Below are 27,964 nucleotides of genomic sequence, written 5' to 3' on the forward strand. Positions count from 1 at the left end.
TCCCCGGGCAGCCATTGCAGAACTTTATCACCTTTCTGTAGAAAACTTTTTCCTGATATCCAACCTGAATTTCCCCTGGCACAGCTTGAGGCTGTGTGCTCTGGTTCTGTCAGTTCCTGCAGACAGAGCCCAGCCCCAGCTGAGCACAGGCACCTTTCAGGAGCTGCAGAGAGTGATGGGGGCACCCCTGAGTCTCCTTTTCTCCAGGCTGAGCACCCCCAGCTCCCTCAGCTGTTCCTCACAGGGTTTGTGCTCCCAGCCCCTCACTGACAGAGCTCCCAGGGGTGTCAGGGTGGGGTTTGGGGGGGCTGTGCAGGGACAGGGGCTGCACTGATCATCCCTGAGGGTCCCTGCTAACTCAGAATATTCCAGGACTCTTTGAATCTCTGCTCTGGGGGCACACACACAAAGGGATCACTGGGTGTGAAGACACATCCTGGTTTCCTTCTGTGAATCTCACCTGGGTGTCCATTCCCTGCTGGACAGATCAGAGCTGTGTCCCCAGCACACAGCTGGGCTGGTCAGGAGCTGTGGGGCAGAGGGAAATAACAAAAAGAATCCTTGGAGCAGCAGGGCCCGGCAAAGCCCTGGGCCATTCCCAGGGGACAACACAGCTCCTCCTCCTCCTCCTCCTCCTTCCCACCCATCTGGGGCTCACATATTGCAGCATAAACCCTGGGCAAAGCAGGGCACAGCTTGGGGAGGTGTTGGGAAAGGCAATCACCCACTTTGGGGCCTCCCCGGGGTGTCCAGGGAATATATATTATATATTCTATTCTATATTCTATTACATATTCTATATATTCTATATTCTATTTTCTATATTCTATATTCTATTTTCTATATTAATATATCTAGAAACAGAATATATAGAACATATATAATATATAATGTATAATATAAAATATATAAATATAAGATAATATAATACAATATAATAATATTATATATAACAATAAATATTATATTTCTAGTTATATTAATATAGAATATAAAATATAAAATATAGAATATCGAATATAGAATATAGAATATAGAATATAGAATATAGAATATAGAATATAGAATATAGAATATCGAATATAGAATATAGAAAATATAATATAGAATATAAAATATAATATATATAATTGAAGATATAAGATATAAATCGATATAAGAGATAAGATTTAAGATATATATGTGAGAGCTCCATGTGGGAGCTCCAGACCCTTGGATGCTGCACACTGACATTTTGGCTTTAATTTTTAGAAAACATTTGTCTTTTTTTTCTCCCCCCAAATCCTATTTCTTTGGTGTATTTTGAGGAAATAAAATAATCAATTAAAGCATGGCTTTAAACAAAAAAAAAAATGTTTAGGGAAAATATCTCCAAGGAGGAATCTGGGAATGGCCAAGGAGGTTTCAGAGCTGGAATCGGGGGTCAGGAGGGATGTGATCAGGGGACAGGGGACAGGAGTTTGGGGTGGCCCTGGCGCTGTCCCCAGTAACTCTCCCTGTTTTACTGGTCCAGCAGCACTGGATTTACTGGGGCCGAGTGACCTCTGCTGGTTCACACCCAAAATCCTCCCTGCGTGTCGAGCATCCCATGGATTTCAGGGCAGGGCGAGGGCTTTGGGGAAATTTGGGGGCAAGTTTGCCCAGGGATGAGCCTGACCCGCTGCCTGGAGCTGGCAGTGACAGAAAGCACGGCCCCAGAGCCTGGAAATGTCTTTTAAAGTCCAGCTGGGGTTTTACACACCCCGAATTAATAGGATTTGCAGAGCTGAGAGCTTGCAGAGGGATCCCTGCTATATTAAGGAGTCTAATGTGGTGAAAATAAGGACTTAAGGAGCTCTAGAAGTGTTCAGGCTGGAAGGGACCAGAGGAAAAAAAAAAATAAATAAACAAAATAAAATTCCTCTTTTAGACCAGGCAGCTTGGGAAAGGAGAGGAGGGGAGGAAGAAATACTAATTTAAGGACAAAACTGTTGTAGGAATTTTCACAACATTAAATAAAAAGTAATGTAATGTATGGATGGCAACCTTTTTACTGAGATGTATTATGTGGGTACATATGTATATATTGCACAAAATTTCAAAATTTACAGGAAGAAAAGTAAAGTCTGTTCTATGAAGTAAAAAAAAAAAAAAAAAGTAAAGTAAAAAATCCCACAAACAATCCTGTTAATAATGTTGGGAATAATGATTTTATATTTTAGCAAAGAGTGAGATTGAAAATGAATCCTTCAAGGTCTTTAATTGGAAAAAATTTAATTTCTTCTGTGCTCTTGGGACCGAGCTGTACCAGAATCCCAGAATGGTTTGGGTTGGAAGTGTTTTTGTTTTTTTAAAATTTTAAAAGTTTGATAGTAATAAAATGGTTATAAAAATAGCAATATATTTAGAGTAAAAATAATTTTGGACAATTTTGATTAGGACAATATGAGACAATAGAAAAAAAAGTTACAAACAGTCCAGGTACCCTTTCTGGGCAACACGAGCCCAAAACAGGACAGTTAACAGAGGATTAACCCTTAAAAACAACAACCTGTTGCATATTCATACATCTCATACATGATGCATAAATTCCATTCAAACACAGGATTCTGTCTGGTCAGTGTCAACTTCTTCCTCTGAATTCTGACGGTGTTGTCACAGCTGAGCAAGGCAGGAAGAAGTTCGTTTCTCCTGATAATGGAGCAATAAATTCTCTTTTTCTGAAAGATTCAGGTGTCCTGTGGCTGCTATCTCAGTGCAAGTCCTTTCTTTAGAAAAAAAGTATCCTACATAGCATAGTTCCTACTTTAACATTTTGTTATAACCTAAAACTATATTTAACACACTACTTAAGAGAATTAATACAGCATCACTTTCTAACACAACACTTATAATATTCATTTTAATATTTGCGAAAAGCCAATCATAAAATATGTTTTTTTTCACAGGAAGGGACCTTAAATCTCATCTAATATATAACTTTATACCTGAATTTTAAGCTGCTGTGCCTTGAATGATCTTGAAGAAAGGAGGGTAACAGTGCTGGAAGAGCACTCTGAAGCTAAATCTGAAGGAGAAAGCAGACCATGTTTGATATCTTTATTAATGTCAAATGATCATAGAATTCCAGACTGGTTTGTGTTGTGAGGGACCTCAGAGCCCATCCAGTGCCACCCCTGCCATGGCAGGGACACCTCCCACTGTCCCAGGTGCTCCCAGCCCTGCCCAGCCTGGCCTTGGGCACTGCCAGGGATCCAGGGGCAGCCCCAGCTGCTCTGGGAAATCCATTCCAGGGATGGATTCCACAATTCCTGATTCCCAATCTCCCACCCAGCCCTGCCCTGTGGCAGTGGGAGCCATTCCCTGTGTCCTGTCCCTGCAGGCCTTGTCCCCAGTCCCTCTGCAGCTCTCCCGGAGCCCCTTCAGGCCCCAAAAGGGGCTCTGAGGTGTCCCTGGCTCCCCCTCTCCTCCCGGTGAACATTCCCGTTCGCCCGGCCGTGTCCCGGCCCCGGGGTCGCTCCCGGTACTTCGCACAATTCTGTCCCTCCCGGCTGCCGTCCCGCGCCACCACCCCTCCCCTCCGCCCTGCCCCTCACATGATAGCGGTGGGTGTGCGTCGCAATGCACGCTGGGAGTTGTAGTTCGCAGCGCGCGGCGCGCAGCGGCGGCGGTTACTGGCGGGACTCTGTTTCCCAGCGCGCCCCGCGGCGGCCCGGGGGGATCGGGACCGGGCGCTCGCTGAGGTGGGCGCGGGGGGATCGGGCCGGGGGAAGCGGGCGGGCGGGGGGCGACATGGGCGGAGGGATGGAGGAGACGGGGCTCGGGGAGGGGGACCGCGGCTGGGGGGAACCGGGGGCCGGGAGGGGGAGCTGAGGGTCGGGGGAGTGGCGAGGGAGGGGGAGCTGAGGGATGAGGGGAGCAGCGGCGGGGGACCGGGAGCTGAGGGGAGCTGAGGGCCGGGAGGGGTCTCGGGGCGAGGGGTGGCGGTGACCCTCCCTCAGCCCGGCGAGGGGTCCCAGGGCAGCTCCGAGGGCGGGATCGGGGACAGCTCCGGGGGGACGAGCCGGGCCGGCTGTGAGGGGGAATCGGGGCCAGCCCGGGCGGGGAGGGATCGGGGGCAGCCCCGCTGGGAGCCGCGATCGGGGGCAGCGGGCGGGAGGAGCCGCGTCCCGTGTGCCCTCCCCGGGGGCTGCCGGCTCCGTCCGCTGCCCGGTGCTCTCGGAATCGCCTCTCGGGAATCGCCTCTGTTCCCGGCTTGGCCCCGGGGACACAGGGGGACACAGCGGGGACATAGCGGGGACAGGGGGACACAGCCGCCGGGGCAGTTCGTGACTCCTCCAGGGGTTGTGAGGGTGAACCTCGCTGCTCTCTGTGGCTCGGGTATCGCAGATGTGTGTGTTGCCCTCGACAGACAGCACCTGCATGTCGTAGTTTTATTTCCCCTTCTGATTTCCCCTTCTTGTTTCTAATCTCAGCGTTTTGTAACTCTCTCAAGAAACTCTGTGATGAAGAGAGCAGTAGGTTAGAAATTAAGCGATTGGTGGAATGATTTATCTGCGTTTCAGTTTTTCTGGGCTGTTTAATATTTTTGCTGCTGTCTGCAGTCCAGTTCTTCTGTGTGAGGCCAGTGTGAGCAGGTGACAAGGGGTGGAACAGCCTGGTGTCCTAAGCCCGTTCCATCTCTTGTTTCTGGGTGTTTTTGTGTTTTCTGTTTTCTTGAGCCATCTGAGCGTCTGTTCCTGAGCAGCCACGCTTCACTTCTGGACGTGGTTGTACCAAAGTCAATATTTGTCTGCTGTGGGTTTTGCATAGGCAAATTAAGGCTCCTGCTCACCCGCTGAGGCAGCACAGGGCTGTGTAAACAGGCTGGGGGAGCCCTGAGGGGAATTGCTTCCACATCTGCTGTGTCCCCAGCTCCAGGATGGGGGAGATGGGGCAGCAGAAGCCCCTGTACAGTCAGGAGTCCCCACAAACCTCCTGGAATGACATGGGAGTGGGATAACCCTTGTAATTTCACTGTCCCTGCTCCTTTCCTCAGGGCACTGCTGCCGTGCAGTTTCCCCCCTCTCCCTGGTTGTGCTGGGTGGATTTTGGAGTTATTTTCTGGCTGGCTGTGTCACTGCAGGGACAGTGTCCCACCCTGGGATGGCTGGGGGTGTGTCAGGGAGAGGAAGCACTGCCAGAGCCAGGCTGTGTCAGCTCTGGGTTTATAGTGCTGAGCTGATTGTTTTGGAGTGGCTGCTGCTGCCTTGGGCTCTCTGGGAAGTTCCTGGTGAGAGCTGGGAGGCTCAAACCCAGCCTTTTATCTCAAAACCAGTGCAGAGCCACCATTTTCTCTTTAAATTCAACTGGAGAGATCATGAGAAAGGTGTTAGCTTGTGTTGGGAGCAGCAGAGGCTGCGCTGATTCTCTGCTGAGCTGGGGGATTTCAAACCCAAATCTTTGGGATTCCTGTGGGGGTCTTGTTCCTTTTAGGCTCCTCTCAAAGGTCTGGGGTCTGCTGGCTCAGGGTGGCATCTGAAAGCCTGGTAGGCTGATGGTGCCCCCAAAGGCTCAGCTTGAGCCACTGTCAGGATTGTGTGTTGTGCCCAGGTTCCTCATTCTGCTCGTGTTCCCATCGTTAAATCCCTGCTGATGAGGATTGTGTGGGCAGCTCTGCTCTGTGCTGGGGCCCTGCCCCTCTGGGTGCTCTTGGGAAATGCTCTGGGTGAAACCTTGGAGTCAGGATTGTGTGGAAGCTCCTGTACTTGGAGTGAGGATTGTGTGGAATCTCCTGTACTTGGAGTCAGGATTGTGTGGAAGCTCCTAAACCCTGGAGTGAGGATTGTGTGGAAGCTCCTAAACCCTGGAGTGAGGATTGTGTGGAAGCTCCTAAACCCTGGAGTGAGGATTGTGTGGAATCTCCTGTACTTGGAGTGAGGATTGTGTGGAATCTCCTGTACCTGGAGTGAGGATTGTGTGGAAGCTCCTGTACCTGGAGTGAAGATTGTGTGGAAGCTCCTATACCTGGAGTGAGGATTGTGTGGAAGCTCCTGTACCCTGGAGTGAGGATTGTGTGGAAGCTCCTGTACCCTGGAGTGAGGATTGTGTGGAAGCTCCTGTACTTGGAGTCAGGATTGTGTGGAATCTCCTGTACCTGGAGTCAGGATTGTGTGGAAGCTCCTGTACCCTGGAGTGAGGATTGTGTGGAATCTCCTGTACCTGGAGTCAGGATTGTGTGGAAGCTCCTGTACCTGGAGTGAGGATTGTGTGGAATCTCCTGAACCTGGAGTGAGGATTGTGTGGAAGCTCCTGTACCTGGAGTGAGGATTGTGTGGAAGCTCCTGTACTTGGAGTGAGGATTGTGTGGAAGCTCCTGTACCTGGAGTCAGGATTGTGTGGAAGCTCTTGGCCTTGCTGCATCAGAGTCCTTAAAGATGGAAAAGGCCTCCAAGGTCATCAAGTCCATCCTGTGCCCCGTCCCCACCTTGTCCCCATCCCACTGCACTGTCCTTCCTTGGACACCTCCAGGGATGGAGACTCCAGACCTCCCTGGGCAGCCCCTGCCCCCTCTGACCACCCTTTCCATGGAGAAATTCCTCCTGATGTCCAACCTGAGCCTGCCCTGGCACAACTTGAGGCCATTTCCTCTTGTCCTATCTCTTGTTCCCTGGAAGCAGAGTCATCAAATCAGAATGAAAATACAAAGGCAGTACAGAAAATAGCCTAAAGCAAGGACTCAGAAACTGGGGGATCTGTTGGATTGAAAGTTTGGGAAATTGGGCTCTTCTGGGTTTGGCTGGGACATCTGCAGGGCACGAGAGGAGCCAGTGTCTCGTGAATCTGGTCTTGGGGACATGCTCCAGGTCCTTGGTGGGTTCATGGCAAAGCAGGAATGAATTCAGCTCTCCCACCTCCCTGTCACTGCTCCCCTTCTGGCCTGGCCTTTGCTTGTTCTCTGCCACCTTTCTGTGGTAGTGGAGAAAACAGCAGGGAGAAATAACAAACTTTTACTGAGGAGTTTGTAAGTTTGCTGGGGATACCAAATTAGGAGGAGCTGCTGACCCCCTGGAAGGCAGAGAGGCCCCACAGAGAGTCCCTGACAAATGGGGGCTGAGCAGCCCCAGCCATGTGACAAGTGACAAGGACAAGTGTCAGATCCTGCCCTGGGATGGGGCAGCCCTGGGTGCAGGGGCAGACTGGGGATGAGAGGCTGGAGAGCAGCGCCCTGGGAAGGGCCCTGGGGGTCCTGGTCAGTGCAAGTTGGATCTGAGTCACTGCTGGGTCCTGGCAGCCCCAAGGGCCACCCTGTGCTGGGGGCACCAGGCCCAGGGAGGGATTGTCCCACTCTGCTCTGCCCTGGGGCAGCCTCAGCTCCAGTGCTGGGGGCACTTTGGGCACCACGAGATCAGAAGGAGCCAAAGCTGTTGGAGAGTGCCCAGAGGAGGCACACCGAGCTGGGGAAGGGCTGAGGAGCAGCTGAGGGCACTTGGCTGGTTCAGCTGCAGCCCAGGAGACTGAGGGGAGGCTCCTCGGGGGCTGCAGCTCCTCCCCAGGGCAGGCACAGGGGCAGGGGCTGAGCTCTGCTCTGGCACAGGGACAGGAGCCCAGCAAGGGCTGCAGCTGTGCCAGGCCTTGGCATGGAGCTCAGGGCAAGGTTCTGCCCCCCGAGGCTGCTGGGCACTGCCCAGGCTGCCCAGGGAATGGTGCCAAGGCTGCCAGAGCTCCAGGAGAGTTTGGGCAACAGAATCACAGAATTCACAGAATCACTGGGTTGGAAGAGACCCCCAAGATCATGAAGTCCAACCCAGCCCCAACCCCTCAACTGAACCCTGGCACCCAGTGCCACATCCAGGAGCTCCCAGGGGTGCTCAGGGTGGGGTTTTTGGGGTGGCTGTGCAGGGACAGGGGCTGGGATCAATGATCCCTGTGGGTCCCTTCCAGCTCAGGATATTTCAGGATTCTGTGATACTCAAAGTGTGCCTCCAGGCAGATCCCCACAGGAATTCCTTCACAACATTTCCCCTAATCTGAGGTGGTGAACTGTTTCACACTGCAGTCACATTCAAAGGAATTTTGTTGTTGTCTGCCCGGACAAACAGCACTGCTGGTGTTTGTGTCGTGGTTTGAGAGGGAAGTGGTGTCCCTGGACCTGACACAGGGCATTTTGTCTGTGAGATCCTGGTGAAGAAAAGCTCCAAGTGTCTCCAGTGGACTCCTGAGTCATGTGCATTGGACTGTGAACTTCAGAGTTATTCATTGACCATGGATGAGCGTGGTGGAAAAAGGAAGTTCACTTCACACCAGAGTTTCCTTAGCGTGTGTGGGATTTTCCTCCCTCCACAAGCAGTGAGTTATAGATGAGGAAAATCTCTGCAGTGGGTGCAGGGTTTTGGACTTCACCTATTCCCAATTTAACTGAAAATATCCAGGTGAACAGGGATCTGATTTATGTGTTGGAGAGGGACTGTTTATAGGAGGGTGCAGTTAAGGGACAAGGGGGAATGGCTTCAAACTGACAGAGGGCAGGGTTAGATTGGATATTGGGATGAAATTCTTGGGAAGAAGGTCCCTATCCTTTTAGCAGGAGCTGGGAAGGTCAGCACATGTCAGAAAGGGATTACTCAATGTAAAACATGGCCATGTGTGCTTATCCTTGCTGAAAGAATTGTTCTTAATGCTGCTTTGTGGGTCCAAACCACATCTTTCTATGCAAGGGGGTGCTTCACCAGATTGCTGCTTTATCTGGAGGTTTTATTTATTTATTTGAGTTAAAACCTCTCCAGATCACCACAGGTCTCCTTGAGAGGAGAGCACAGGAAAACCATTGTTTGGCCTTGCAGGAAACCCATTGTCTGGTCTGTCAAGGCAGGAATGTCCCCCTCAGTCTTTGCTTCTGATCCTTTTCCAGTGGACAAACACCTCTGTGCAGCTGTAGGACACCGACACTGAAGTGCATCAGCTAAATAATCCTCTGAAGAAGAAGAAGAGGATTATTTGCAGGCTCATTCTTCAGTAATGGATTCCTCTCTCTTAATGCTTTAGTGTTCATGGGCCATTTGTTCTCCTCTTGAAATTCCCAGATCTCAACTGGGAGCAGCTGCAGAAGGGAGAGGTGAAGTTTTAATGGTGTTCTTAACCATCTTCATCCTTTGTTTTCTATTCACACGTCTGAAAAATGCAAAGGAAAAGGCTCCCAGTTACAAAATGCTTTTGGGCAGTGTTGAGGGACAGCCTTGAGGCCTCAGCTGTGGCAGGGATGGGGACAGAGCCTCCTGTCCCCACACTAGGGCTTCCTAGAGACTGGCAAGGAAAATAATATATTCTCCTCTGTGCAAGCATATTTAAGCTTGTACATCTCTGCAGAGGAAGAGCAGGCTGTGGTACAATCCCAGGTGCTGTTGTCTCCACAGGCTAGGTTAGAGGAAAAGAAAAGAAAAGAAAAGAAAAGAAAAGAAAAGAAAAGAAAAGAAAAGAAAAGAAAAGAAAAGAAAAGAAAAGAAAAGAAAAGAAAAGAAAAGAAAAGAAAAGAAAAGAAAAGAAAAGAGAAAAAGAGAAAAAGAGCTGTGCCAATGCAGCCTCCAGACTTTACCTGAGCACAGCACTGAGGTGCAGCAGAACCAGCTGCTGTAAATCCTGAGGGATTTTGGTGCAGCATGGCTGATCTCACCCCACTGCTGCTGCAGTTTCTGTGGTGTTTTAGGGGCAGATTTTAGTCTAGACTGCCTTAATTTCTGTCAGACTCCACAGTGCTGGTTTGCAGGGTTGCTTTGTGTGCTCTGTGTTTCCATTCTGGGATTTGCAGGTCGGGACACATGGTGTTTTTATCCTTAAGGAAGAAGGGGTGGAATTAAAACTCAGCAAAGACCTCTCTGTGTATTTCTTCTGTGGGATCAGCTCTGCCAAAATCAGCAACACAGCTCATGCTGGGTAAACTTCCCAGGATTGGCTTCTGCCAGAGCTACAGCCACACTCAGTGTGGTAACAGGAAGAATGAATCTGCATTTGTGCAGGATTTCTAAAATAACAAGGGGTGATGGGTTTGGTTCCAGCTGATTATTTTTTTGTTAAGCAGGAGTTTAGTGCCCAGCTAACAGGGATTATCTGTTTGTTCCAGGAGTTGGGAAGCACCACAGAGAGCCAGGAGCCAACAAATCATCTCAGCACCTAAATGAGGCATTAAGTCTGGTGAGCTCTGCACATTTCTCTTCCAATGTATGAGCTCTGCTGGGTACTCTGCCTGCCCTGGGAGCTGCAGATGTTCTGGCAGGGGCTCTTTGGGCATCCTCAGCCTTTGCCAGGGGGTGCCAGGGACACTTTTGTTTGCTGCCAGAGTGTCTCAGTTTGGACAGACAGGTGCCTGCTAAGAAAGGCAGGAGCCTCCCCTGAAATGGAGAATGTAAACCCTCCCCATCCCTCTGAATTGCTATAAATTTCAAATTGAGGGCCTCTCAGGTAAAAGAAATAATAAAGAAAAAGTTCCTTAATAGGGAAGAAAATAAAAGGATAAAATAAACAATGCAGTACACTAAAACAACACTGACAGAGTCAGAACCCAACCTGACACCCTGTGGGTCAGGCTGTTGGCAGCAGTCCCATTGGAATTGTGGCTCAGCCCTCCTGCAGTGTCAGGGGTGGTTCTGCTGGAGCAGGGATCCTGTAGAAAGGTGCAGTCTCTTCCTCTGAAGCTCCAGTGGCAGAGGCAGCTGCTGTTCCTCTGGGGAATCCAGTGCAGAAGCCGTGCTGGTGTTCCAGAATCTCCAGATTATATCCAGGCAGGAATGCTTGGCTCCTCCCTCTGGGCTCACATCTCCCCGTGGGATGCTGTAGTTCTTATCAGTTATGCAGGGACATTCAATAGCTGTTATCAGCAGATGTCCCCTCCCAAGGGAGGAGTAAATGTGGTCACTCAGAGAGAGAGATAAGGCAAACTGCCCACTTGACAAAATGTGACCGTGTTCACAGGGGTCTGAGGATGAGGGAAGAGATGAGGATCTGACTCCATGTTTCAGAAGGCTTGATTTATTATTTTATTATATATATTATATTAAATCTATACTAAAAAAATAGAATAAAAGATTTCATCAGAAGGCTAGCTAAGAATAGCAAAAGAATGAATGATAACAAAGGCTTGTGTCTCAGAGAGCCTGAGCCAGCTCACTGTGATTGGCCATTAATTACAAACATCTAACATGAGATCAATCCCAGATGCACCTGTTGCATTCCACAGCAGCAGATAATCAATGTTTACATTTTGTTCCTGAGGCCTCTCAGCTTCTCAGGAGGAAAAATCTTAACGAAAAGATTTTTCATAAAAGATGTCTGTGACAACAAAAGACAACTGCCATCCAGATGGTAATAAATTACATCTTGCCTTGCAGTCTGGGACACAGAGCTTCCCCTGCACGAGGAGAAATCAGGATCCTTTTTGGGAGGCTCCAGCCTTCCTCCTCTGGGTGATGGACACGAGTGGGAGCCCTGGGCTCGTGTTTGTCACACACTGGAACATTCCCAGTTCCACGGGTTTCTCTGGGTGCTGCTTAGTGCCATGTGCTGACCTGATTTTCTTTCTCCAACAGATCTATTGCTCTGTCTGAAGCCTCACCAGGGAACACAAGTATTAGAAATGGCAGGTAAGAGCACCTCAGGTGCAGCCAGCAGGGAGAGTGGTTTCAGGGTTGTTCATGATGCTGTGGTGGCTGTAACATGTCAGGAATGTGACCTGTGTCCCTTCCCAAGACCTTGGTGATCCCTAAAGCTCTTCAGTTACTTCTCTTGCCTTGGTCACATTCACTTTCCTGCTGTGTCCTGCCTGCTCTGTCACCTGAGGTTCCTGCTCAGGTGGTAAATGTTGCTCAGGTTCAGCTGTGACTTGCTTAAAAGTTTTATGAGGGTGGAATTGATTCAAAAACAAAGTACATGAGAATAATTCCTTCTTTCCAGAGGTTCTCCACAGTGTTCCTAGCTGTGCTATTGACATTAATCCATCTGAATTATACTTGCAGTGAAATTAGTAACAAAATTCCAACCTTTTTTCAAAATAACAAGTCTGGAATTTGCCTGCAGCTGCTGCTCATGGGCGATGCAGTTTGGTTTTTGAAAGCATGGGGTGCATTTGCTTATCAGATGTGTTGATCCCAGCCTTGATGGGAGAACTGTAGCACTCCAAGCTCTGCAGTCAGACATGAAAGGGGATATTTTCATGTCATTTATTTTGTCTGATCTCGGAAGTAACCCAGAACAGCTGGCAACTGCAGGGTGCCTGGGTGGGAGGAGGTGGGCAGCAGCTGGGCAGCAGCAGAGCAGAGGTGTAATCCCCAGCTTTGTGTACCTAGCAAACAATCCTGGGGTGTTTGAACCATTTTATGAGCTTGAAAAATGACAAACTGCAGTAGCTGCTTGGTTTTGGCCCCACCACGTGGGAGCTGGCAGCAGCTCTGCTGTCCATGGCAGAAAATGGGAGAGAGCAGAACCAAAGGAACAATCTGCAGCTTCAGCTGTTGAAGAGGGACAGAACAAAAGTTTCCCCATCCCTCAGAAAAAAAAAATAAATTAGAGAATCTGCTTTTAATGCATTTGATTAATCTTGGTCTTCCTGGCTTCCCTGGAGATGTGGCCTTTCAGCTTTAAAAGCTGTGTCCCCTCCCTTTCCCTTGATCCAGCATTGTTAAATCCCTTTCTGGGCTGCAGGGACCCATCAGGTGTTTACAGCAAACAAAAAATTAATGCAGAGGAGTCCAAATTCCTGTGGACTTTGAAAGCATCCGTGGGCCATCAGCTGTGCATGGGATGGAGTCAGCAGTGGTGTTAACCAGTAACTCAAACCAGCCTGGAGGGCATCTGAATGAATGTGAAATGGGTTTGAGGGGGATGCATGAGGAGGGGCTTGATGTTTGTTTTTATCAGGAGAAGTCAAATTGGGCTGGTGACTTCAGACATTATTCCAGAGCTACTTCTGATGTATTCCCAGTGGGCGTTCTCACCATATTTTCTGTGTGAAAATATGCATGAGGGAAAGCCTTTTTCCTTCCTCAAGCCTGGCTGCAGCTCCAGGCTCTTCCCTGCCAACCTTCAAACAGAGCTGAGGAGCTGCTCCTGCAAAATGTCTCCTCAGCCGGAGATAATGGGGAGGGAAGGGGAACTCTGGTGCTGACAGTTCTTGTTCAGACATTTCCTCTTGTCTCCTGTGCCATTTGGAGGTTTTCCCAGGACATTCTTCATCTCTTCCTCTGCTTGTTTTTAATTCTGTTTACTGAGGCTGAAGGAGGCTAGAGACAATTAGTCACAGTGCCCTGGAATCAAACTTTAATCAGCTCTGCAAGGCAAGAGCAAACATTCCCAAACATGTAGGAGCACACACAGACAAAGCTGGGAGCTGACAGCAGCAGAGGATTCAGGCATTTAATTACTTGATTTTAAAACAGAAATTCTTCCCAAGGTAGAGTTTTCTTCACCATATAGCTTTTGGCAGCATTTGCTGATTTATTGTCTCTGAATGCAAAGCTTTTTCATTTTTTCTTTGCTTTTATTTTTCCCCTATGGCTTAGCCTTGCAGGAAAAACTTGAATACCCTTTTTCCATTAAAAATCTGGTGTGTTTTCAAAACAAGATCATCCCTGACACAGAATCATGGAATCACAGAATGGTTTGGGTTGGAGGGGACCTCAAAGCCATGGCAGGGACACCTCCCACTGTCCCAGGCTGCTACAAGCCCAGCCCAGCCTGGCCTTGGGCACTGCCAGGGATCCAGGGGCAGCCACAGCTGCTCTGGGCACCCTGTGCCAGGAATTCCAGGAATTCCTCCCCAATTCTGACTTATTCCCATGAACTGGATGATACCAGGATACACAATTCCACTTTGGGGATGCCTCCCTTCCTTATTGTCCCAGCACAGCAGGTCCTGAGGCCTGAGCCATGGCCAGGACATGCTCAGAGCTGGTGGCTGAGGATAAATCTGCTTGTCTGGACACTCCCCAGCCTTTCTTTCCTCTTGCTGTGGATTTCTGAAGGGTTGTAACCGAACACCTCAGTGCAGCTGTTTCCCCCAGATGCTGCTGACACTTCCCCCTTCCTGAGGAAGCTCATCCTGGAGCTTATTTAAAGTTGTTTTTTTTCTTGCAGCACTTTTCACACAACTTCACACTGATGTGTAAAGGTGTTAAATCCATGAGATGTTTATTAGCTTGTTCCTATTCCCCCCTCTCATTCCTATTCCCATTCCCCTCTCTCAGCCTTGTGTGTAGTAAAACAAAATATCCTGTCCACTGCTGAGGAAGAAAACCAATTTATTTGTGATCTGAGGAGAGGATGAACATGCAGCACTGTTGGGAAGGTATGGAGGATATGACACATTTCTGCTCCCAGCTGAAATCTGTGTTCTGTGTTCCAGAAAAGGTGAATAACTTCCCACCACTCCCCAAGTTCATCCCTCTGAAACCATGTTTCTACCAGAATTTTGCTGATGAAATTCCCATCGATTACCAGTTCCTGGTGAAGAGAATCTATCATGTGTGGATCTGTAAGTTGAATAAAAACACCTGTGCTGGAAAAAGGTATTTGTGGAGTAAAACCCCATAGATCTCAATGGTTAATGTGCTTTAAAGTTTTGATGAGGAGCAGTGATCCCCCTTAGAATACTCTAATATAACTTTATACCTGAATTTTAAGCTGCTGTGCCTTGAATCCTTGAGGGATCTTGAAGAAAGGAGGGTAACAGTGCTGGAAAAGTCTAATAGTTAATCTGAGGGAGAAAGCAGACTGTGTTTGATGTGTTTAATAATGTCAAATGATCACAGAATTCCAGACTGGTTTGGGTGGGAAGGGACCTCAGAGCCCATCCGGTGCCACCCCTCCATGGCAGGGACACCTCCCACTGTCCCAGGTTGCTCCAAGCCCTGTCCAGCCTGGCCTTGGGCACTGCCAGGGATCCAGGGGCAGCCCCAGCTGCTCTGGGCACCCTGTGCCAGGGCCTGCCCACCCTCCCAGGAAAGAATCCTTTCCTTATATCCCATCTAACCCTGCCCTGTGGCAGTGGGAGCCATTCCCTGTGTCCTGTCCCTCAATGCCTTGTCCCCAGTCCCTCTCCAGCCTTTTTGTAAACCACATTTAACTCCCAAAAATAGCTACCTTAAGGAAGTTCCCAGTTCTCCTAAAGTAAGAGGAACAGGAGAATTGTAGACAAAATAAATGTGGCCCATTTGCTGCCACCTGGCTCCCCACCTCGCTCTAGAGAGACCAAAATTCCCTCTTATCCCCCATTTCCCTTCCCAATGGAAGCAGCATCTCCTGGCTGCATGCTGGCTCTCCCTCAGCTCTCCAGAGCCCCCCAACCATCCTACTGGAGTTGGGAGCTGCTCCTGTCACAGCTGCTGATGTGCTGATACCCTGTGTGAGCAGAGCTCCTGGCCCTGGGCTCCTGTTGTTTGCCTCAGCCATTGAGGAACCAGGAATGAGCATTGACCATTCTTCTGCAAGGAACGAAATCACTGTGGCAGGTCTAGGAAACCACAGGCAATGCTTTGCAAGATTAACAATCTTTTTGCCTTGCTTATCTTTTTTTTTCCCCCCAAATGCTTGTCATCCTCTTTACCCTTCTCACTGAAGGAAAGCTTGTTTGCTGCCAGCTCTGCATTTGGTGCCGTGGCTTTTATTCCAGATGCACGGGATGTGTGTAGGAGAGAGATTTGTGTGCATAAATAATGGCATAATCCATGGCTCCATTGTTCTATGGTTATGTGGAGCTGCTGCAATGAGCTCTGTAATTTTCTTGCCTGAAGAAACTGCCTGTCCCTCCAGACTCACTGGAAGCTGTAAAGCCTCCTTTGTCCTCCCCTCTCCCAAAACAAAGAGTCCCTCAGTCGAGTTAATGGCAGCCTGGAGGAGAGCCAGGGATTTGGGCATGGCCAGGAGAGCTGCCATCTGCACCAGGAGTTTCACATTTCCATCTCCTGCACTCAGGAGTTTCACATTTCCATCTGCACTGCTCTTCCTTTGGGGGTCTCCCTGATTTTTTTGGAGAGAGATGTGTAAAGGGAAGGAGGTAAACAAGGAAGGGGCAGTTTGGAAAAGCAGAAACACACACAAGTCGTTGCTGGAAGGGTGATTGCTCATTACTTTAATTGGATGTGAGCACTGGATTAAGGTGGAGGGAGGTTTGGGGAAGGTTGTACCAGAGCTCCCACTGCTGGAGAACAAACTGACCTGAGGCACAGGGAGAGCCAAAAGTTCCTTAAAACTTTGCAGATGCCCCTGGCTTGGTGGTGTTTTATTGGGTGTTTTAAAATAAGTAACTTTTGGAGAATAAATAGCTTCTGAAAATGAATATTTGGAGAAATACAGCTAATTGGTGTGTAAATGAAATATCATTGATTCATGGAATCCCAGAATGGTTTGGGTTAGAATGACCTCAAAGCCCATCCAGTGCCACCCCTGCCATGGCAGGGACACCTCCCACTGTCCCAGGGTGCTCCAAGCCCTGTCCAGCCTGGCCTGGGACACTTCCAGGGATGGGGAATCTCCAAACTGTTAGTTTAAATACATAGAATTAATTAATTTAAATAACTACTATTCTTCCCCCCAACACTAAGACACATCCAAACCATTGTGTACACAGCTTTGCTGGCTACTCAGAAGACATTTTCTTTGCAGTAAAACAGTGTTTTATTTTACTCTCAGGCCGTGTGCAAGTCAGAAGTAGCAGCTGGTGTAGGTTTTGTTCCCCTGACTCTGTTGTCAGTGTGATTTTGTGACCATAAAACCTTGCAGTTGTTTAGGACCCCACGCTGTGTGCAGGCAGGTGGGTCAGTGCCCCGGAGGACCAAGGCAGAGATGAGCAGGGAGTGGAGTGGGGCATGGCCAGGACACATTCCCTTGGCACAGTGTCTTGGTTTGAAAGACAGGAGTCTGCTAAGAAAGGCAGGAGCCTCCCCTGAAATGGAGAACATAAACCCTCCCCATCCCTCTGAATTGCTATACATTTTAAATTAAAGGGCTCTCAGGCAAAAATATGGGAGCAGGAATAACAGTTCCTTAATAGGGAAGAAAATAAAAGGATAAAATAAACAATGCAGTAAACTAGAACAACACTGACAGAGTCAGAGCACAACCTGACACCCTGTGGGTCAGGCTGTTGGCAGCAGTCCCATTGGAATTGTGGCTCAGCCCTCCTGCAGTGTCAGGGGTGGTTCTGCTGGAGCAGGATCCTGTAGAAAGGTGCAGTCTCTTCCTCTGAAGATCCAGTGGCAGAGGCAGCTGCTGTTCCTCTGGGGAATCCAGTGCAGAAGCCGTGCTGGTGTTCCAGAATCTCCAGATTATATCCAGGCAGGAATGCTTGGCTCCTCCCACTGGGCTCACATCTCCCAATGGGATGCTGTAGTTCTTATCAGCCATGCAGTGACATTCAATAGCTGTTATCAGCAGATGTCCCCTCCTCAGGGAGGTGTGATTGTGGTCACTCAAAGAGAGAGATAAGGCAAACTGCCCACTTGACAAAGATAATCTGCCATACAGATGGTAATGGAATACATCTTGCATTGCAATCTGGAACACACAGGTGAAGAGAAATTCAGGGGTTTGGTTTTGCCTGAATGGCTGAGGCCAAGGTGCAGAGTGTCACCATGAGTTCATCTCCAGGCTCTGCTGGAGGCCCTTTGGTGCTTGGACCTTCCACCTTCTCCTTTCTCTGTGCTTGTTGATGCAGGTTACCACAAAGGGTTTGAAGAGTCACCAGCAGCTTTCCAAAACAGGAATTTGTAAATTGGCCTCTCTGAGCCTGGCAGAGCCTGGGGGGATGCAGGGACAGCTGTGGGAGCCCCTGGCTTGGGGCTGACCCCCCTTTCCAGGGAAGTGAGCTCCAGGAAAATGGGGAGCAGCATCCCTTCATACACTGCTACCTACTGCAGCACTGCTGTGCCCTGAGGGCCTTTGTCAACTGTTCCTGTTTATCCAAGTGACAGGAACAGAGATGTGAAAAGGCCTCTAAGCCACCCCTGTGGTCCCATATTCTCAGCTTGATTGGAGTTTGTTTATCCCCTTGCTTAAGGCAGCACTGCCAAGCCCCCCGGCTGACATCCAGGCTTCCTCAGAGGCCCAGGGAAGCAAAGGGAGCCTGCAAGGCACTGAGCTGGCTCAGAGAGAGCTCCTGAGGCAGCCCCAGAAGCGCAGAATCATTCAGAGGCAGGGGCAGGGCTAGGGTCACCCCCCTCTCCTCTCACAAAGGGGTTTTGCTATAAATGGAAATTAGACCTCGCTCACAATTATATATTATAATAACACTGCCTGAGTCTTGTATTGGTCACATCAGTTGCTCCCAAAGCTCTCCATGCTTTGTTGTAAAAGATTCCCTCATCCCTGTGCTGCAGGGTTGTTCCTGTGCTCCCAGCCCCAGGTCACACAGGAGCCTGTGCCTCGCTCAGAGCAGCTGCACTGCTGCCCCAGGGACCCTTCCCACTGCAACCCTGGGGGCTTCACAGAGTCCTGGGCTATCCTGAGTTAGCAGGGATCCACAAGGACCATCAGTGCAGCTCCTGGTGTTCACCAGGAGACCCCAACAATCCCTGAGCACCCCTGAGAGCAGGGTCCAAACGCTCCTGGAGCTGTGGCAGCCTTGGGACCATTCCCTGGGGAGCCTGGGCAGTGCCCAGCACCTTTCCCTAAGCTCCATCCCACCCCCCTCACACATCTCCAGCCGTTATCTTTTGTTTCATTTTCTCCCAAAATCCTGGGAGTGCCCCAGCCCACGCTCTCTCCTGTGCTCTCTCCCATCCCACCCCCCTCACACATTTCCAGCCATTATCTTTTGTTTAATTTTCTCCCAAAATCCTGAGAGTGCCCCAGCCCACGCTCTCTCCTGTGCTCTCTCCCCAGTTTACTGCATCACGCTGGCCGTGAACCTCATCTCCTGCCTGGCCTGGTGGATTGGGGGAGGCTCTGGGGCCAACTTTGGCCTGGCCATCCTCTGGCTCATCCTCTTCAGCCCCTGTGGTTACATCTGCTGGTTCCGACCTGCCTACAAAGCCTTTCGGTGAGTGCCAGCCCAGCAGGTGCTGCTGCTGCAGTTCCCTCTGCAAGTTTCCCTGATTGTTATTGTTATTTTTATTATTCTCTGGTTGTTTCCCCTGGTTATTATTGTTATTGTTGTTATTCTCTGCTTGTTTCGGCACCTCGTGTCTGAATGTCTTGTTTACTTTTCAAAATGGAGAAGAATGTGGCTATTTCTAAATGCTAGATACAGGACTGAGGGTTCCATAAGGTTGGAGGTGAGGGTCACATAAGTTTGGCACTTCTAAGAGGGTTAAATTCATATTTTACTTCAGTATCTCAAACTTAGCAGCACCCTCATCTCAGTGCAGCATTAAAATAGGTACTAATTTGGTAAAGCTTCATCGAGGCTTATTTTGATGGAAGACTATTATTAGTTTTTGAGAACTCTTCTGATTCCTGTCTCCAGCTACTTGAGAGCTTGTCTGCTTAGCTTTTTAGATAAAAGCAGTTCCCTGGAGTCAGTCCTTCTGAAACTCCACAAATATTTAAAGCCATCCTACATTTTTGCTTTAATTAATAATCATTTGCATTTGCTGTGGACCACGAGGCATCACTCAAACATTAATGTGTAAAGCCTGGCAGAGCCAGGAGGGTCCTGAGCAGTTCCCAGCCTGACACAGGGAAAGGAGGGGCCTGCCCAGTGCCACCACCACACCCCACACCCCAGTCAGGGGTTTGCCCTCTGAAGGTAAAGCTGTTCCTGGTAGGATACTCTGGATTTTGATTATTCACCAGACTCTGTGATGAGCTGGTTTGGATGACAGCAAAAGCAGCTGATGGAAATGGGAGGTGACAGGTGGGTCCTGTCTAGCCCATGATAAATTAATTGTTTAAATGCTCTTCTGAGCTGATGTTTTGTGTGCCCACAGCACTGGACACTGTTAAATCAGCAGTGGCATCATGGAGTACAGGGGAGGGTCATTTCTGCTGGAAAGAGAAGGGTTGGATTTGTCTCAAAGTTCCAAATGACGTGAAAATCCCAGCTCTGAACTCTTGCCCTGTGGGGCTGGAGTTTGTCCCCATCCTGAGCTCAGAAGCCCCAGGGCCTCCAAGGGCTGGAGCTCTGTTCAAAGAGGAATTTCCATTCTAAAGTCTGGGAAAAATTACTCCTCCCTGCTGACCTCCCCCGGGCTCCACAAGGGCCGTTTCTCATTATTCCTTGAACATTGTTTGGATGTGTTTATGCAGTGAATGCTGAGAGGTCCCTGAGGTTACTCTGTGCAGAGACTTGCAGTTAAAAAAAGATTCAATCAACCCCAGGGACAGAGTGGGGAGCCCAGGGATCATCCCCTGGGACAGCAGCTGGGCTGGAAATCACTGAGGAGGGATCACAAGTGGTGATTGCAGAGGCAAAATCAGCCCTGCTTGTCCTGGAGGAGGCCACCCTTCAGTGCTGGCACCCTGTGCTGGGAGGATGCTTCTGTAAAACCTTCCTCATCCCACTGCATCCCAAATTCAATTAGCTGCAGAGCTTTGGTGCTAGGGCAAAGCTGTAGCAAATCTGCACCAGAAAGCTGGATGAGAAATCACCTTTTCTCTGTATCCTCACTAATTCCTGCAGATCCTTTCAAATGAAGACTCCTCCAGCCCCTTCAGGTCGGAGTTGCAAGAGTCTGTTTGAAGGCTCAGCCTCGAGCCTAATCCTTGTTAATTGGATTCTGACAGGCACCACAGTCAGCAGGCCCTGCCTAAAGTATTTCTTTCTCAATGCTGTACTCTGAGATGGTGTTTGAAGGGTGGGATTGTGAGGATGCTCAGGGATAACAAATCTTCCAGAGCCACCATCTGTGACAGACACCAGACCAACACGGGCAGCTCTGAGCAGCGTGGGTGTGGCTGGAGGCTTCTCAACGTGCCTCACCTCCCTCATCTCCTCCCAAGGCATCAGGGGCTAGAATTATAAAACTAACAACCATCAGCATAATAAAAATAATTATAATAATAAGCATTTAAATGCTTTCAGGGTTTAAGGAGGAGCTGGCAGTAATTGGAGCTCTTTTCTTAAATCCCCTTTGTACCAAACTGCCTCACAAGCACCTGAAGCGTTTTTTGTAGATCTGTAGATAAATCATTGTCCCTTTGAGTTCCTTAGAGTATGAGAATCATTTATATCATTAAAAATGATAGTTTGAGGAAGTTCAGATGTGCCTGATGTGGCTGGTTTGATGGGATGAAGATGTGTTGTGGCAGAGCTCAGACTTGGGCAGGGCAGTGCCAGGTGCACCCGTGACAGAGGCTGTGAATGTCTCTGGTCAGCTTCTTGCTTGGGGGCATTTTCATGCTAATTATTGTACCTGCATAAACTCAAGGACCCCACCTGAGGATGGGGAGCCTGCAGAGATGGGAAGTGTGCCTCAGCTTCACAGAATCACAGAAATTCTAGGTTGGAAGAGACCTTTAAGATCATCGAGTCCAACCCATGTTCTAACACCTCAACTAGATCATGGCACCAAGTGCCACATCCAGTCTTTTTTTAAACTCTTCAAGGGATGGTGACTCTACCACCTCCCTTGGTAGATGATTCCAGTATTTGACCACTCTTTCTGTAAAATACTTCCTCCTTAATTCTAGCCTGTATCTCCCTTGGTGCAGCTTGAGACTGTGTCCTCTTGTTCTGTCTCTTGTTGCCCGGAGAAAGAGACCGACCCCAGCTCACCACAGCCACCCTTCAGGAAGTTGAAGAGAGTGATAAGGTCACCCCTGAGTCTCCTTTTCTCCAGGGTGAACAACCCCAGCTCCCTCAGTCACCCACCTCTCTCATGGCTGTTTTCCCTCCTGTGATGTCCCAGTGCTGGATTATTTACCATAGGTGTGGGAACATGATGACAAGCAGACACTGAGACGTTCCCAGCTGGAATTCTCCTGCTCAGTGATCATTTCTAGTGTATGGACAAGCTCTGCCTGCCAGCATCAGACTCCTGCATGCCTCCTTGCCAGGGCAGAGCTGGGCAGGTATCAGGCTGGGCTGACATTCAGTCAGAGAATGATTCAGACTCTCTGTGTAGGAGACTCGTGTCCCTCAGCCTCTCCTGTGTGTCATCATACATGCAATTCTTTGGGGAGGGCAACTTCAAGAGCCAGATTATTAGGAGACAATCTGTGCTGCTGAGTCATGGAGCTGTGTGCTCTCACTGCCAGGGAAGGGGAGAAACCTCCCAGCACAGCCATGGAGGGAACGCTCTGGAGCCACCACCATGGTGGGTTTGGATGTGATGGTGGGGTCAGACATGGAGCAGCACAAGGTGCCAGTGCCCCCCTGACCTCCTTTTTTCCTCCACAGGTCGGACAGTTCCTTTAATTTCATGGCCTTTTTCTTCATCTTTGGGGCTCAGTTCCTCCTCACAGTGCTGCAGGCGATCGGCTTCTCCGGATGGGGAGCGTGGTAAGTGGGGATGTCCCAGCAGCTCTGGGCTGTGGCTGCTCCCATGGGCTTGGAGAGGCTGATGGGAGCCTGTACAAGGTGGAGAAGAAAAAGCTTTCTGGTTTCCCCAGTGGCATAGCTGTATCTGCTCTTGGGGTGCACTGTAGCCATGATATTTTATGAAAAATCCTTTCCTTAGGATTTTTTTCTCCTGAGAAGCTGAGAGGCCTCAGGAACAAAATGTAAACAATGATTATCTGCTGCTGTGGAATGCAACAAGTAGATCTGTGATTGGTCTCATGTGGTTGTTTCTAATTAATGGCCAATCACAGTGAGCTAGCTTGGACTCTCTGTCCAAGCCACAAACCTTTGTTATGATTCCTTCTTTTTCTATTCTTAGCCAGCCTTCTGATGAAATCCTTTCTTCTATTCATTTAGTATAGTTGTAATATAATATATATCATAAAATAATAAATCAAGCCTTCTGAAACACGGAGTCAGATCCTCATGTCTTCCCTCATCCTCAGACCCCTGTGAACACTGTCACAGCACACCACTGGGGTTTCATTGCTGTGTTGGGCAGAAATCAAAGCCAAGTTGGATGGGACTTGGAGCAATGTGGTCCAGTGGAAGGTGTCCCTGCCCATGTGTTCTGCTGGGCTTTAAGGTCCCTTCCAACCCAGATAATTCTGTGATTTTCACCTGGTTGCTCTCTGTAGCCTCTTCCCTCAGTGTCCATTTCTTTCACCATTTATTTACGGTGTCAGGCTCAGCCCTGCCCTCAGTGCTGGCAGCACACGGTGAGCTCAGTGTGGTGACTCATTGTTGGCCTATGAGAAGTACTGTGAGAGTTCTCCTAAAATAAATGGGAGCTTGTTAGTGTCTGTCCCTGGTTGTGTTATAATTGTTTGGCATTTTAACTTCCTGTCTACAGAGACTTGAGAGCAATTCCTGCTGAAACTACAACTAATGGAAAGTTCTGGCACTCCATTTAACACTCTGGTTTCAGAGTTGCTGATGTCTCTCCTGGTTTTTGCCAGGAAAGGAATGGAGATGGAGTGTAAATCACAGGACCCTGGTGTTCCCTGATCCCAGTTCTGGTCTCTAGATGCACAACCAAAAGCACCTTGGGAATATGTCTTCTCTTCCCAAAATCCATGCAGCTGGCTGTCCCTTAAAGCTCTCACACTGGATTTAGTGAGGGATGCTGGCAAGGGAGGTGAGATCTCAGGGAGATAACCTGCATTGAATTCTGACAATTGTCTTCATTGTTCATTTCATTTTCAGGAGCTTAAAAGCTGCCTTGTAATTTCTGGGTTATGAATCACAGAAACAGAGAATGCTTTGGGTTGAAAAGGACCTTGAATCCCATCCCATTCCACCCCCTGCCATGGCAGGGACACCTTCCACTATCCCAGGCTGCTCCAAGCCCTGTCCAGCCTGACCCTGGGCACTCTCAGCCACAGCTGCTCTGGGCACCCTGTGCCAGGCCCTTCTAAGCACTTAAACAAATTTTCTGATAACAAGGACACTTAGAAAAGCAGATTATAATGTTATTTTGTCTCTTTTTCTATCTCTTGCAGTGGATGGTTGGCAGCCATCACCTTCTTCAGCACCAGTGTGGCAGCTGCTGTGTTCATGCTGTTCCCTGCCATCATGTTCACCATGTCAGCAGTTGCCATGTTCATCTGCATTATTAGGGTAAGTTCTGCTCATGGAAGGTGTCCAGGAGCAGAATGAGATGAGTTTTAAGGTCCCTTCCATCCCAAACCATTCTGGGATTCTTCAGATCTCTCTGTGCCTTGGAGAATCCCTGCTGTGTATCACAATAATGTGAAGAGGCAGTTCAGCAGCCACCACAAGCCATCAGTGCTTTGAAAGGTTGCACAGTGCAGTCAGTTGATGTCTCTCAGAGTTTCTGGAGGACAAATCTAGACAGCACAGGACAGCTCAGGCTGGAAATTGCCACGGTGTCAATGTGGTGATGTTGCTTTGTGTCATGCAAAGCAAGCTTCATGTGGAGCAACCTGGGGCTCTGTGAAGGGGGGAGGTTTGGATTGGATATTAGGAAACATTTGTTTTCACAGAAAGGATTGTAAAATGTTGGAACAGGCTGCCCAAGGTAGTGGTGGAATCATCATCCATGGGAGTGTTCCAAAAATGTGTGGATGTAGCCCCTGGGACATGGGTCAGTGGTGAACATGAGGGTGGAGCTGGGCTGATGGTTGGACTTGGTGGTCTTAGAGGTCTTCCCCAGCCTCAGCAATCCTGTGATTCCATGATTTGTTGCTCCTTGGGATGGTCAATGGTGAAGCATCTGCAGTAGGGACCAGGTGGCAGAGTGAGAATCGTGTCTCTGCAGAAACAAGGATTTGTAGTAGGACTCTCTGGAAAGGTGTGTCAGGCAGGGAGAACAGAGTGGAAGCAGTGGTGTTGGACTCTGCTGGAGAGGTTTCCACCCCCTGGCCTGGGCTGGCTGCCTTGCTGTGGGATCCCCACCTGAATTCTGGCCATGCTGCTGGAAGGTGTTCAAGTTTGGGGTTGATATTCTCTCTCTGCACCTCTCTTCACTGCATTACTGCATTTTCTGTGCTCTGTTCCTCAGAAATGCAGCTCTTCACAGAGACAGGAACAAATCCTGTTCCAGGTGGCTCTGCAGGGGCTCAGCTCTGGGCTCCTGGTGCTGACCCTCCTCTTGTCCTCCCTTTTATCCCTTAGGTACACAAAATCTACCGAGGGGCTGGTGGAAGCTTCCAGAAGGCTCAAGATGAGTGGAACAGCGGCGCATGGAGGAACCCTCCCAGCAGGGAGGCCCAGTACAGCAATTTTTCTGGGAACAGCCTGCCAGAGTATCCCACAGTGCCCAACTACCCCTCTGCAAACCAATGGCCTTAAGCAGCAACAGCTGCAAACTGCCTGGAGTCTCTCCTTTTTTGGTCTTTTTATTCTTGTTCTTGGAAAAGATCATTTGCATTCCCCCCCAGGCACCCCACTCATCTCGAGGACCTTCCTGGTTCTTGTCTCCTGATCCCTGAGGAATGTCCTGCTCTCAGCCCTTCCCTCTTCCACTGCACTGCACGGCCATGGCAGAAAGCTTTTTGTTTGCCTTGAGTCACCAGTATTTGCCTCGTTGCAGACTGAGAACAAACCCTTCACTGCCCTTGCTTGAGGGAATCCTCTCCTGAGCATCCCTGGAAAAGGCTCAGCTTTCCCACGATGGCAACACTCCCACAGCTGCCCCTGCTCCTGCTCAGCTCCCATGGAATGCCCAGCACAGCACCACACCTTCTGTAGCAAAAGCAATCAGAGCAACTGGTGTTTACTCTCCTGGATGAATAATGTGGAAATTTTCACTCTAAGGGAAATGCAGCACTTAAATTATTTGGTACTGGTGAGGCTGAAGTGATTTGTGAAAGCTCCACCCTCCGTGGGAGGACCCTGCAGGTAACAGAGGTGCCCTGGGTGAGTCCTCGGATGGGAAACCCCACAAGTCCTCCTTGCCTGGCTCAGACTGTTGTGATGCTGCAGCTCTTGCTTTCCCTGCTGCCAAAACCTCTTGCTGGATCTGTGTGTTCCAAAGGTGCAGATTCATCTCCTTAGGTCCATGATTGCTTGCTCAAGCCTGAATCAAAGCCCAGTGGAAACCAGTGCAGAGCTGACACTGGGCCTTGGTGATGCTCAACCTGGTACAGGGGCTCAGCACGAGATTTCCCCACCATGAAACTTCCAGCCAGGTTTAGTGCTGGATGCAAAATAATGATTGATCTCAGTGCTGGAGCTCCAGTGTGGTTTGGAAATGCTTCTGTTACAATGAATAGTTTAATTCTGCCTGCTGCTGGTGTAGCTGAACTGCAGATATTACAGTGGGAGACCAAGGGAAGCTTGTTAGTCCTCATGGCTGCTGTTGGCTGGCAGGATTTCCATGAAAGAGAGATTCCTGCCTTTCTCCAGCCATCAGGGAGGATGAAGCTGTTGAGAGGGATTGTTTTCCCTGAGGTTATCCTCCACCTTGTCATTCATCTCCATTCTGTGCCTGAGCCATCCAATTCCCTGTGTCCTACAGCGACCCAGGCAGCAAAGGCTGCAGTTTCCTCTTCCCCCTCAGCCTGCTGTGAATTTTTTAAAACCTGTCCAAACTGGGAGGTCAGTTCCCAATTTTTTTATAGGGAGTGAACGTTCCAAGTCTTTGGCTCTCAAAGTTTTGGTCAATATACAAAGTGCTCCATTTGGGAGACCAAGGAGGGGTTGGGCACCCTGGGGATCAGACCCAGAGCCTGCTGCCTTGGCAGGCTGTTGATGGGGTTATTCCAAATTCCCAAATTCACACTGAGCAACTGGAAAACAAAAGTGGCTCCTGGAAAGGGACAGGGACATGGTACTAGCTAGGTGGAATTGATTTGCAAGTGATCTTCTGAAATGTTTTCTCTACATGTGCCTTATCTAATGAAATCACGGCTCACAGAGGAGAGCTCCTGCTTGCCCCTGCAGAATTTCCCTGTTAACTTGTCCTGTGTCACACTGTAAATAATGAGGGAAGCACAGCCTGGAGTCTACATGACCCCTGTGTTACCAGGGCCAAAGCAAAAACCATCCCAGATTTCCCCAAATTTCCCCAAATTTCCGTTTACAGCCACACTGACCCCCCTGCACTGGCTCTGGGACGTGCTCCCAACACCAGGGGTTTTCCTGGAGAGTGTGCAATGTGCTTGGCACGAGGAGCTCTTGGAGCCTTGTGAACAGAACATGACCTGATGGCATTGTGAAGCTTTTAGGTGCCTTTGTCTAGTGTCAAGTGTAATTTTAAGTGTTCTTTGTTGCTTGCCATCGGAGTGATGGAAGAACTGCCTGGCGTTGACTCCCTGGAAATACAATGGATGCACCAGGAGGTGAGGGCTGAAGGTGCCATTGGCCACACCTGGGAGCCAGGACATGTCCCTCAGTCCTGCCCTTTGCCAAAATTCCTCAAAACCATTTGATACCTGCTCCATTTCAGTGTGTCAAGTTGGAGGTTTTGAAGGAGCCAAGAGGAGAAGTGTTGGTGGAGGCTCCACATCCTTCTTCTCTTTGGGATTTTCCCCTTGGAGAATCTGGGGGCTGTGTTGAAGCACCCACCCTCAGCCACACTGGAAATGTTTGCTGCAAGGAGAGGGGGTGCCTGGGAGCCTGCCCACCACAATGGTTGGAGCTGGACACCAAACCCACACCCTGTTAGGCTGCACTGCCTGAGATCCCTGTGGAGATCAAAGCACCTCCAGGTGGGAGCTCCATCCCATCCCCTCCCTCCTCTTCAATGCCAGAAACCGTAATTCCAGAAAGTCCAACACGCTGCCTGAACAACTGGCTTAATTTTTTTTATTTTTTTTCTTTGTTTTGGACTCCTCTGTATGTTTTTAAATGTTTACATTATTAGATTTCTAAAAGTTCTTAACACCATTAACCCGGCCCTGGCTCCTGGTGTGGTCGGGCGTCACGTGCCGTGTCTGTGTGTGATGTTTCGTGTCACCTGTGGAGCTCTGGGTTTTGTTTTGTGTTTTTCTCTTGATCACAAGACAATAAATGCTCATCCTGTGCTTGATGAGGAGAACTGGCCGCAGCAGAGAAGTG

The 27,964-nt window shown here is 49.2% G+C and overlaps 1 protein-coding gene across 2 annotated transcripts; it reads left to right on the top strand.

Moving 5' to 3' along the window:
- Positions 1 to 3,646: 3,646 nt before the first annotated feature.
- On the top strand, positions 3,647 to 27,949 carry SCAMP4 (secretory carrier membrane protein 4). Of its 2 annotated transcripts, none has more exons than XM_063160846.1 (8): positions 3,647 to 3,722; positions 10,076 to 10,146; positions 11,538 to 11,591; positions 14,348 to 14,476; positions 18,823 to 18,979; positions 22,280 to 22,381; positions 23,944 to 24,061; positions 25,079 to 27,949. In XM_063160846.1, the coding sequence occupies exons 3-8, from the start codon at positions 11,585 to 11,587 to the stop codon at positions 25,253 to 25,255; spliced, it is 690 nt and encodes a 229-aa protein (XP_063016916.1). In that variant the 5' UTR covers positions 3,647 to 3,722; positions 10,076 to 10,146; positions 11,538 to 11,584; the 3' UTR covers positions 25,256 to 27,949. The 2 variants fall into 2 exon arrangements, with proteins under 2 accessions (XP_063016916.1, XP_063016917.1); XM_063160847.1 differs by lacking the exon at positions 3,647 to 3,722 and adding an exon at positions 7,693 to 9,073.
- The last annotated feature ends 15 nt before the right edge of the window (positions 27,950 to 27,964 follow it).

The sequence above is a fragment of the Melospiza melodia genome, chromosome 7 (genome assembly GCF_035770615.1).
Source record: "Melospiza melodia melodia isolate bMelMel2 chromosome 7, bMelMel2.pri, whole genome shotgun sequence".
NCBI classification, from domain to species: domain Eukaryota; kingdom Metazoa; phylum Chordata; class Aves; order Passeriformes; family Passerellidae; genus Melospiza; species Melospiza melodia.